Genomic DNA, 12,789 nt, shown 5'->3' with positions numbered 1-12,789 from the left:
CCTTCAGCTCCCTCAGTTATTCTGCTCGTCAACATCTGTGATGTGACTTTCAACAATATGTCTGATTTAATGGCCTCATATGAAACACGTTAACTCTATTCTGATTGATCCCTCACACTTTGGCTGATAATCAGCTTGTGGAACGAGACAATCCCTCATTATATCAGTCTACCATGCCCACCCTACAACGTCCACCCTACTGCGTCAAATCAAAACACCTGTAACCTGCTGTAACCACCTGTCGTTCACTACTGTAATAGTACTGAAATTGAGTGCCTTTGAACTGTTTCAATGTGTTGCATCATGTGTTCTGTTAAGGCAGATCCAAATTCCAAACCTCCATTCTTTTTTTTTCTTCATTCTTTTATTTCATCCACCATCCAGTTTGGTCACCTGAGACTCAGCTGAAAATCTCCAACTTATCAAAAAGTAATGGAGTGTTAAGTTTTTCACCTTGTACTACTTCATGTATATTTAGTCTACTTACCTTCCTTTGTTTGTTTGCATCTAACTTCACCAGCCAGTAAGATGCCACTTTTGATTTATGGTATTTCCAGTTGTTCAGAATCTAAAGGGGCAAATGACAATGGATTTATTAATGTAATATGCATCTCTGAGTGTGAGATGATGGCATAAATATGGTCATTTTTATCATTTATCTTCCTTATCATTAATAACTCATTTAGACTGTGAATGAAACCAAAAACATCAAAAATATTTATTACAAACATTTACATGACTTAGAAATTTGAGTTATTTAAAAATCATTTTATTTTCTTTCTTTTTTTTATGTTATGTTGGCCTACACCCTATGCACTATATTGGTAAGATACACTATTACCTTCTGAATTTTTCCTTCCCTTTTCATTTTCAGTTGTGTCTTTATGGCTGTCATTATATAACATAGTGCAACATATTCCCATCCTTTAGCTTTTTAATTTAATAAGATGTTGGTACAGTTATGTTACTCTCATACTGTAATATAAATGCAATATAGGATATAATGTTGAAAGCTGTTGCATCATTTTTTCTCTTGATAATACAGTACGTGCATGCCAAGAAAAATGTAGTGACTTAACATACCGGAGTGGAGGGTAATGAACAACTTTCACAGACTGTGATGATGAGTTTATATCTATCTATCTATCTATCTATCTATCTATCTATCTATCTATCTATCTATCTATCTATCTATCTATCTATCTATCTATCTATCTATCTAATCTATCTATCTATCTATCTATCTATCTATCTATCTGTCTATCTATCTATCTATCTATCTATCTATCTATTTAATTATTAATTTTGAAAAAAAAGTACAGTACATGTATAACTGTATCTTTGCATTAAATAACATAAAACTGTTATTCTAATACAACAGCTGAGGGAGTGACAGCAAATTTGACATCTCCTCAATCAATCTCTCTCTATTTTTTCCTATTTTGTAAAGTCAAGGAAAAGCTATCCTTGACATTTTCTTTTGCTAATAGAGCAAATGGTCATGCAAATTACATTTATTGTAGTTATCATTCATCACTAGAGAAATTTACACACCATGTTCTACTTCTGAGAACCATGAAACTGTGAAAATGGTCAATGATATTCATTTTAAAATTTCCCAGCGTTTTACAAATGATTGATACTTATGTGTTTAAATATTTCAGACAGCGATTAAAAAATAGGCTTTATTTGTACCTCAGCCCCATTCTGGGTTCTTATAAGTGCACAACTTGAAATGAAGGCGTTAAGATTGTACTGTAAGAGGTTGTAAGTGCTGACCAGTGGTTGCGAGACTAAAACAAAGTGCAAAAGTAAATATACAATATAAATCTGTGTATAATTTTGTTCATGTAAATGTAATTTTATACATGTGTAACTTCGAATTTAAGCCACAGGTTTTTTTATTACTGTCTATATAAAAAATAAATGAATACAGCTTTTTACATAAGAGTTACAATTGTAAATTTTAACTTACAAGTATTTATTGTACAAGTTCTCAAAATTCAAATCTAAAAGCTCTCACGTTTTGCCACTCTTTTACCTTAATAAGTGCCGAGGTGCTTTCAGGCATTCAGTGTGTTTAAAACTAGCTACTTTTCACGATAGGTTAATTTTATGTTAGATAAAAATTTACCTAACACACCTAATAGTGTGCCTCTAATGGTTTAAAATTAAATAATCACCAAAGAGTACCGTATTCATGAAAGGTGGCAATTACAATTTCACAGCTCTGGTAATAGACCAGCATCAGTTCAATTGTGTTTCTCCTGCTAAATGTTGTGTTTCATAATTGTTAATGTGCAGATGTATGCCAGATCTATCAGCGTGAAAGTGATGGTGTAAATAAATTCTCGAAAGTTTCTTAAACAGGTGCTGCTGGCCAGCTGTGTTTCTGCGCAGATAGCTAATGGATCTCATTAAGCATACAGGTGGACAGCTAATGACTCTACATACAACGAGAGACGCTACGAATGGCCCGGACATCCTCAAATGAGTTCGGGGAATGAGGGGAACAGAGCAGCCGATGTGCCTGCCCTGACCGAGCACTTTCTCTCAGCTGTGAATCTTACCTCGTCCATACGGCCTCCGCCTCCTCCTCACTCTTCCCCGGGTAACGAATCCTCATCTCACCGAGCGCAGCCAGCGTCTGCTGCATCAGCTCGGCCTTCTGCTCTTTATTCACCGGGGTCTCCCCCTATACACCCGCACATGAAAAAAACCAACACAGTAAAGATGAATCACTGATTGGGACTTCTTTTCTCTGCAGTCATCAGGTTTGTTTCGGCCATTGCAGCAGTGCATTCATATGGCGCCTGACTGCTCATTGTGAGAAGAAACAACAGTGATTTTTTTGTTTCAGAAGTAAGGTTTCATTAACTGAGCAATAGTTTTAAAATGTCAAAATGTTTGTGATGATATCTGATTTATTCTTTTCATGTCAACAATAGTATTTAAAACTAATGAATCAACCTAAACACATTACGTTACACCAACAAAACTAAATTTTAGGGTTAGATCAGATACAGCACAAACAGCTCCTTAAGGTAACAACTGCAACTTACTAGTTTGTGATGTAGACTTGTGCCTTCCAATATTTTATATTTACAATAATAGTTTTGAATGTTTTTACTATTATTCTAAAATGTGAAAAACAGTAATACTAGTAAGACGATTATTGTACATGTTTTCCTGAGATTTAACAAATTTGAGCCTTCATATACTGAGCAAAAACTTTCTAAAGACTGAATGTGCCTATGGAGTCTTATCAGAGTCCTACTCTGAAAAGTAAAAAAAGTATGTTGCTTTAGTAGTCCGTCTTGCTAAACACAATCTAAAGTCTTATTAAGCAGAGCATAAGTGTGCGTGCTGTTTTTCCTGATTAATATTCCTTAATGAGAGTTTGAACAAGGGGGAGTGCTGGTATTCATGAGATGAATGTGCCCGTAAATACAGGCCCAATTTAGCTTTACACTCCCCAATTTTTTTCTACAATATGACTGATTTGCCTCTCGAAGGTGTGCCTGGAGAGAATGAGGGAACGAAAGTTATAAGAGTAGGAGAATGAGAAGAAACTATCAGAGTATGAAAACACAGTGTGACTGATTATGTGTTTGTGCGTGTGTTGAATATCTATTGTTTGATGGATTAGAATGACTCAGGACAGCGTCGAGAAATTAAAAATGATGTTTGTCATTTTTACAGGTGGTGTGTTGCCAGATCTCTATATCAGCCTTATTTGTGAACATCTGTTCAGTTTCTCTAGAGGACATCTAGGGTAAAGAAAAAGATAGATGTGTCTGTGTAGATATGTATGTCTATGTTCAGGATGAAATTCTGAAATCAGGATGAAAGTGTTATCAGGGCTCGACAATAATGACTGCCCGATGGCCCGGGGGCCAACCAAATTGAGACAGTAGACGGATTTGTAACTGGCCCGATCCGGGCAATGCTGTGTCCTCACTAAAGTTTATCATTTGCATGTGTTTTTAAAGCTTTGCCAATTCAAACATTCGATCAACATAAAAGTATTAGAAGATGCGAAATGCACACAAAGTGCAAGGCCATGTGTTTTGGTTATGCTCACTCTATGCTGCACATAGACAGTAGTGTCTATAGCAGTGTCCAAAATTACTCATTTACACTTATTTCCCATTAAAAAACTATGAAGCTTTTTGCTTTATTCTGCCAATTGTATGTAATATATATATATATATATATATATATATCTTTACATTGCTCAGTCCAATCATATATTGACATGCTAAAAACATATGACCGTGTGAAAGAGAAGTTGATGAGTAAAAAAAAAGAAAGAAAAGAAAAAATAAATAAATTTTCCCCCAAAATCAAAATGAGAAAATGAATTGGTAATTGTAAAGCAACTGTATTCTCAGTTGTGATTCTGATTAAAAATCTTATTTCTGAATTATTATTTTTTTAAATGAGTATATATTAATTGCAAGGAGCAATGTCATGATATAGTAGCCTACAATAATATAATATTTATCATATCTTTTTCACTTTGAATTCGAAATTTGAAATTTGTCACTAATAAAATGTCACAGTGCAAAAATCTAATTTTTATTATGAAAAATGTACATTATATTTTCCTATTGTCTGATTTCTTGGGGTGTAAATTAAGCTGGAGTTGGAACTTCCTGTTCATTCATTAAACTGGAAATGAAAGGTCAGGTTATTGCTTTGCGGGACACTTAATTCCACATACAGTAGTGTGCACAGGCTGTAAACTGCAAATTCAGACAAATGTAATATTTTGACCGGGTAATCAATGCATATGGAATTGCAGTACAAATACTACATAAATAGAATGAGTAGTAAGGTAATTTGTGAATATTCCCTGCATGTGATTGACAGAAATTCAGTACTTGCCGTATTAGGGTGAATGGCACCTAGACTGCTGCTGTATAGAACTCTGTTTGTAGAACTGTTTCGACTGAGCGAATGGGAGCGACATGCTGTGTTGAGGCGAATCGAAGTTATCTGTATCATGATGGCTGCAGTTTCAGGTGTCGCAGTCAATGCATTAGGCATGTGAGTGGCTGTTTTTGGCCGCCTGGTCTCATTGGTAAGTGACTGCGCAGTCAGAGAGGATATGGGGCGTGGACAGGACATGGAGCGGTGAATAAGCCCAGAAAGATTGGGCGAGGAGGAAGGACCTCGCATTGGTTTAGGGGCAGGTTTCCAATGAGCACGACCTGAAACAAAGAACCAAAGCATTTGACTTCATTTTAAAACACGCTCACACACCCTCTTTGAAATCTAATAACCAACAAAAAAGGCTTTAATTAATCACTTCACCATGTAATCATACTGCTGGCCTGAGTGGCTGGTTTCCAACTCAGGGCGGACAGTGAATTGAAACACACATACAGATGATTCTACGATTTTGAATGACCTCCAGTTTGTGAGCTAGCCAACGGCATCAATGCTTCAACAGTGAATCTTGAAGGAAGACATTGCCAAATGTGGCATTATAGCAGCTTAGCTCAGACTATCACAGATGGCCTCAGGGAAGTATGGGGCAATGGGGGCAAGCAATGACACACCACAATGGCCCAATGCCCCCTCAGGCAGCAACCCAATCACCAGCGACCCCTCACACACCAAATATACCTGTCAGCTTGCTGCTTTGTCCTTCTTTCAGTTTCTAATGGAAAAGTCATGGCTTCAACGGTGTCAAGCAAGGATAATCAATTTAATGCACAATCTATGGCACTTTCCAAAAATAGGGTACATACTGGAGCTCCATTATTGAAATATAAACATACAATTATCATAGCATAACATTTGGCCTGTCCTACCCCAGTTTGACACCTTCTTGCCTATTTCCAATAATTAAGAACAAAATTATGATTTAAGCTGTTTAACTAACTGTTAAAATAATTTTGGAAAAGCATTGTTAATTATTAAATCTTGTTAATTACCAGAATCATTATATTTAGCTGTATCCCACATTTTGTTCACAAACCTGCCCTGAAACATTTTTTTTTTTTTCATTAATAAAAATATTGCATAAGACTGTGAAACTCAAGTTAAGGTGGGAAGTCAACAGCATCACTGATTTATTTATTTATTTATTTTTGTAAATTTTTACACAACCGTCATAATTGTACAATTGAAGGAATTCACGCTCGAACATTAACCCGTGTTATCATCCTATTATTGATAAATAAATAAATAACATTTAATTTAAATTAAATGACACACATTTTAGTTTTAAACGGTTTTTAGACATTTCTTTAACTTATGTGACAGGGCTGCAACTATGAGGTAGGATCTCGAGCAACTTTACCACTCACAAGAAGATGTGCCTTTTAAATGTTTGTGTAGGATGTGTGTTTAATACCCTGAGGAAGGTCCATAGGCTGAAAAGTGTAGGTATTGTTAAAATAAAAAATCTCATCACAAGCAGTGCTGGAATCTTTCCTCACATTCTTGTAACAGGGTTGCAAAAAATGGCATTTTTGTCCAAAAGTGGACAAACAATTTTTGAACGTTTAGCAACTAAACTTGACATGACTATGATCTAACAATCCTTTTATTTATTTATTTATTTTTAACTATATTTGTGAAAAATCCCTTGTCAGATCCACACTGCTAAAACATCAGATGGAGTAATAGTAAGAGTAGCTTCCAAACTACAGTATAAGTTACATATATAAAGACTATGCGTGGTATGTTTGAACTGCTGGACTCCAAGGAACACTGTGCTTCTAAAAAAAAAAATCTAACATTAAAACAAACATTTTTCGAGGCTCGTTTGCACATTTTTCTAGGTACACCAGAAGTGCTCCTCTGAACTTCTCCCCAACCTGTGCTTTCCCCAAAATGAGCATCCAGCCTCCCTGTAAAACAGTGGACTGAAGCATCAGAAAAGCTTGTTAAAGCTGCATCGCATGAGAGCCGAGGGACCTCTCACGACATCACCTGCCCCAGTCAGCCAGTCAAATTAAGAGCCACTGCACTGGGCCAGCGAATACTGACCCTAATTAAAAAAGATGGATTTTCTCTGTTTCATGTATTAATTAGGTAAACAAATGCATTATAGCAGATTTACATCTGTAATTTACCTCAGGCTCGGCAAATGGGGCTGAAAATTTAATGTGCCTGGCTAGACAAAAGCCTGCTTAAAAGTTTAAGCCGTAAGGAGCTCATGCAGTCATCTGGAAACCATCGAGGGACAGATAGAACCTATAAAAGCGATTCAGCAGCAGGATGTCCTAGAACCTCCCAGTCTACCCTAATAGTCCCAGCCCACAGGTGATAAATAGCTTTTCCACTGAACCGACCCCTGCAACCTTCTGCTCTTAAAGTAGGAACAGATAACGTCAGAGGTCCAGTATGAGATCATGTCTACGCTAAGTAAAGTTCTTAAAACAACAGCTCAGTCAAGCAAAACTGACTCAAAACAAAAGTTTTATGCAACTGTGAAGTGTGTTCAAATAATAGATAATAATAATTTAATTTGCAATCATCTATAAACTGATTGCAATGAATGTGACAGCATCAAAATCAGTTTCATGATAAAATATATATATATTTTATTTGTATTTATTTATTTATTTTGGGGGAATGCTAAATATTGTTATATGCTTTCAAAACTAAGAACCATTTGTGCCTTTTTTTACTGAATGTCTTATTGCTTAAAAAAGGTACAAAGTCATAAGGGTCAGTAGGATATTTCCTAAATTAATAAATACTGTGCTTGTATTAAGCAAGAATAAATTAAATAAATGTAAATAAAATTTAGCTTTGCCATTACAGGAATTAATTACATTTTTAAATATATTTTACAATACAAAACTGTTATTTCAAATATTTCACAATATTACTGTTTTCACAGAAATTGTAATCAAATAAGTATGGTCAGCACAAGAGACTTTTGTCCAAAAACATTAAAAAAAAATTATATTATATAAATAATCATACTGACCACATATCTAAAAAAAAATGTAAATAAGGTAATTTTATTTCAGACCAAAATAGAAATTAAAGTTACTGGAGCTTAGAAACAAAGTGCCTGTCAAAGATCAATCCTAATTTTTGTTGTTCTAAAAACTTTATGTCTGTCATACGTAAATTCTCCTGACCTTTGGTTTCTCTGTTAGGGTTGCAGATTGGGCACTGAAAGATTTTCTGTGGAAAAAAAGGGGCTAACAGATGTTGCCAGACCTCTTTTTTTTAAAGACCCAAGGAAAGAACTCACTGGAGCGCTCATGGCGATTGAGTTTCTCTTGCGTGATGCTGCTGCTCTCATCTTCTCCATCAGCGTCAGAACCAGAGCTGCTGTCGCTGCAACTGGGCGAAGAGTCTTCAGGGTCCCTGTTCCCTCGGGGTGTTGGGCTGCTCTCAGGCATGGATGACAGGACCTACAGTCAAACAGTCACATAAACACACCCGCAGGGAGAGATGATGAGAGAACATCCTTGAAAAATGTCAGTTCTGGAGCTTTCACCCCGAGTCCAATTAACGCTTGCCACTGACGGCAGAATGTAAGGGCAGCAGTGATGCACCCAGACTTGATTAATGCCACTGCAGAAACATGTTCATTTGGTCGAAAACACATACATTGCATGCCAGGGGAACTTATCTATTATGTCCTTCAAGAAGTATTGAACAATGAATCAAATATCTTTCTGACACTTGGGAAGTACTGACTATTAACCTTCTGAATGCACTAATTTCACCTTTTCAACTGCAATTTGGCTCAAAGGTCTGTCTAAATTAACACTTTGGAAATAATCTCCAACAGAGTTTTAAAAGAATACAGATCCTGCCCTACTTGTGACTATTTCAATTGCTTAATTCAGATTAGTCAGATTATTCTAGATGGCCCTGTAATGGTGTTCCAATCCATCAGATGAAAAGTAAACCAATTAATATCATTTCATGCCGTACAATATCTGTAACTGTCTGTAACATTTATATGAGGGAATCCCATGAAAACTCATCATGGAATCTCATGCCTAGATTATAATTCACCTCAAAAATAGAAAGGGGAATTATATTTTGCATAAAATATGTTATTTCCAATAGGTTGCGCTAGCAAAAACTCATTAATTTTCTCCATGGTTACACAGAACTTGTAAGGAAAGCTTTCAAACCAGAATTGGTGGAGTATGACCATATACTGTATATATTATCTCTGTTAAAATAAACCATTATTGTTGTTGTTACTGCGTTTTGCCTTTGTTTGATACTCTTTTGTGAAGCCACAATAACTTTGAAGTATACTATATTCCATTCTTTTTTACGATCAATGACTTATACTCATCATCATACAGTTTTGATTTGATTAGGTCACAAAGCATGATGGAATACAAAATGATTTTCCTCTTACAAGATATTATATTTATATTTATATATATATATATATATATATATATATATATATATATATGTCACAGCTTACGCTGCTGGAAGGAACACGGAGCCGAGGGATAAACGAAACAAGGATTTATTAAATCAAACATAGGCAAGGTAAGTAGCAAATAACAGGTGGCAAGTGGCAAGTAACAGGTAACAAGTGGACAAGTAGACAAGTTGACAAGTAACAAGTAGACGAGTAGACCCGACAAAACAGAACTGAAAGGACAAGGCTTTTGTACAAGGGATAATTGGGAAAACACAGGTGGATGGCATGACTTAATTAACAGGGACATGGAACACATGCGGAAATGACTAGACACACCTGGGAACTAATCAAACCACATAGAGACAGAAACTGGGTCACAGGGGCAAAAAACACACAAAATGAGTCCAGGTGTGTGACAGTACTCCCCCCTCCCGGTAGGTGCGTCCTCGCACCGTAGAAACAACAAAGGGAGGCCAGCAGACAGGGACCACAGAGGAAGGAGCCAGGGAGGAGATGACAGAGGGAGGAGCCAGGGAGGAGACAGGAAGGATCTGAAGCAGGAGGCACCCAGCAGGACCCAGGCCACAGCCATAACGGCCCAAGGTGGGGCCGACGGAGGAAGGAGCCATGGAGGAGGAATGGTCACCGACTCCAGGGACTCGACCCACGGCAACGGAGCAAGTGGAGGAGGAGCCCGAGGCGGAGACGGAGAGCCGAAGAGCCAGGGTGACGGGGAGGAGCCGGAGGTCCTAGGCAGAACTGATGGCTCTGGTGACTGACGCGGCGATGTGGATCCGGAAGGCCGCGGTGAGGCCAGAGTGACCGAGGACTGAGGTGCAGCCGAGGGGATGAAGGAGCCTGATGGAGCCGGAGGGACGGAGGGATGAGGCGAAGCCGGAGGAGTGGAGTCCCGAGGCATAGGATGGACGACGCCAGACCAAGGCGGAGCCGGAGGGACGAGGGAGCCAGGCAGAGCCTGCGGACTGCCGGGCCACGGCGGAGAGGAAGGAGCTAGGAGCCATGGTGGAGCCGACGGGTCAACGGGCCGAGGCGGAGTCCAGGCCTCAGAGGCTGGAGGCGGAGGTGAGGGAGACGCCGACCAAGGCGTCACTGGAGGATGGCGGTCCCGCTGAGCTCGCACCACAATGATGGTAGGCTGAGGGCGAGCAGAGGGGCAGCCAGACGACAGCGGAGGAGGAGGCAGGAGTGGGTGGGAGGGTGGGAATTTTGGAGGAGCAGGCATTGGAGAAAGCTCTGGGGCTGGAGCCCTTCCTGGGCTTAACGGAGGATCAGGAGCCCGTCCTGGGCTTAACGGAGGATCAGAAGCCCGTCCTGGGCTTAACGGGGGTTCAGGAGCCCGTCCTGGGCTTAACGGGGGTTCAGGAGCCCGTCCTCGGCTTAACGGGGGATCAGGAGCCCGTCCTGGGCTTAAAGGAGGATCAGGAGCCCGTCCTGGGCTTAACGGAAGATCAGGAGCCCTTCCTGGGCTTAACGGGGGTTCAGGAGCCCGTCCTGGGCTTAACGGGGGTTCAGGAGCCCGTCCTGGGCTTAACAGAGGATCAGGAGCCCGTCCTGGGCTTAACGGAGGATCAGGAGCCCGTCCTGGGCTTAACGGAGGATCAGGAGCCCGTCCTGGGCTTAAAGGAGGATCAGGAGCCCGTCCTGGGCTTAACGGGGGAACAGGAGCCCGTCCTGGGCTTAACGGGGAATCAGGAGCCCTTCCTGGGCTTAACAGAGGATCAGGAGCCCGTCCTGGGCTTACAGGAGGATCAGTAGCCCGTCCTGGGCTTAACGGGGGAACAGGAGCCCGTCCTGGGCTTAACGGGGAATCAGGAGCCCTTCCTGGGCTTAACAGAGGATCAGGCATAGGTGAATTGGAAACCCCCTCATTTTGACCCATTTGGCGCTCCACATTTTGCTCCCTCGTGGTGGGCAGTGTCGCCGGCTCTCGCACCTGGTCTGACGGGTTGCTCTCTGGCTCTCCGTCATCGGTGGGCTCGCGCTTATGCCTCGTACCGTGGGGAGATTGTAGGCTGGGCTCTGGGTCCAGAGTGGACCTGGCGAGATCCTCCATTGGGCCGACCGTGAGAGGTGACCCATTTCTCACCAGATTCCACTCTATGAATGCGGCGAAATCCTCCCGAGGACCATCTTCGGGCGACAACGCTCTGCACCTGGAGTTCAGGCTGGCGTGATAAAAGGTGCAGAGCGCGTGGTCCGGGTAGCTGGTGGCATTAGCTAGGAAGAGAAACCGTCTAGTATGGTCCTCGAGAGAAAGTCCCTCCTGCTCCAGCAGTAGGAGGAGGTATTCGGGGCGATAGAGGGGATCCATTACACACTACGGAAAGAAAAAGACTGTGAAAAAACGGAAAACAAAACGGAGGGAAAACACGCAGTTTTTTTAACTTTTTAGGTCGGGTCTTCTGTCACGGCTTACGCTGCTGGAAGGAACACGGAGCCGAGGGATAAACGAAACAAGGATTTATTAAATCAAACATAGGCAAGGTAAGTAGCAAATAACAGGTGGCAAGTGGCAAGTGGCAAGTAACAGGTAACAAGTGGACAAGTAGACAAGTTGACAAGTAACAAGTAGACGAGTAGACCCGACAAAACAGAACTGAAAGGACAAGGCTTTTGTACAAGGGATAATTGGGAAAACACAGGTGGATGGCATGACTTAATTAACAGGGACATGGAACACATGCGGAAATGACTAGACACACCTGGGAACTAATCAAACCACATAGAGACAGAAACTGGGTCACAGGGGCAAAAAACACACAAAATGAGTCCAGGTGTGTGACAATATATATATATATCTGTTATTGGTAACACTTCAGAATAGGGAACACACATTTACTATTAAGGTATGAGTTTTCACTCAATAAACTTCTAATTTGCTGATTATTTTTTGTTAGTTTCGCAGTTGTTAAGTTTAGGTATGGGGTAGAATTTAGGGATTTAAAATATAGTTGCACGATAAAGCATTAATATGTGCTTTATAACTACTAATAAACAGCCAATATGCTAGTAATATGCATGCGAATAAGCAACTAGTTAATAGTGAGTGAGTGAGTAAGTAAGTGGGTTGGTGGGTCGAGTGAGTGAGTGGGTGGTTTGGTTCATGGTTTAGAACTCCTTACATTTTTTCCAATCAAGAGAAAATGTATAGGAAAATATGAATAAGAATGTCTCCGTTTATCTACAGTATATCTAGATATCTGTATATATTGGCGTGTGTATGCAGTATATGTACCTTAGGTCCTTTCTGTTTGGAGGTTTTTCCCATCAGTTTCTCATCATCCAGTTCACACTGCTCCAGGAGATCTAGGATATCTTCCTCCTGTAGAACTAGTCACAAACAAAAGCAGAAGATAGTCTTCATTTTCACATAACCTTTTCTTGTGGATATG

The 12,789-nt window shown here is 40.1% G+C and overlaps 1 protein-coding gene across 1 annotated transcript in view; it reads right to left on the bottom strand.

The window, feature by feature from the left end:
- Positions 1-12,789, bottom strand: part of ttll7 (tubulin tyrosine ligase-like family, member 7) — a 101,059-nt gene that overhangs the window by 13,083 nt on the left and 75,187 nt on the right. The window contains 5 exon segments of the mRNA XM_059528708.1: positions 488-568; positions 2,582-2,695; positions 4,891-5,216; positions 8,228-8,390; positions 12,633-12,719. Of these exon segments, the coding sequence (XP_059384691.1) occupies positions 488-568; positions 2,582-2,695; positions 4,891-5,216; positions 8,228-8,390; positions 12,633-12,719 (771 nt within the window).

This window comes from Carassius carassius, chromosome 38 (assembly GCF_963082965.1).
Source record: "Carassius carassius chromosome 38, fCarCar2.1, whole genome shotgun sequence".
NCBI lineage: Eukaryota > Metazoa > Chordata > Actinopteri > Cypriniformes > Cyprinidae > Carassius > Carassius carassius.
This window is presented reverse-complemented; position numbering and strand designations above follow the sequence as displayed.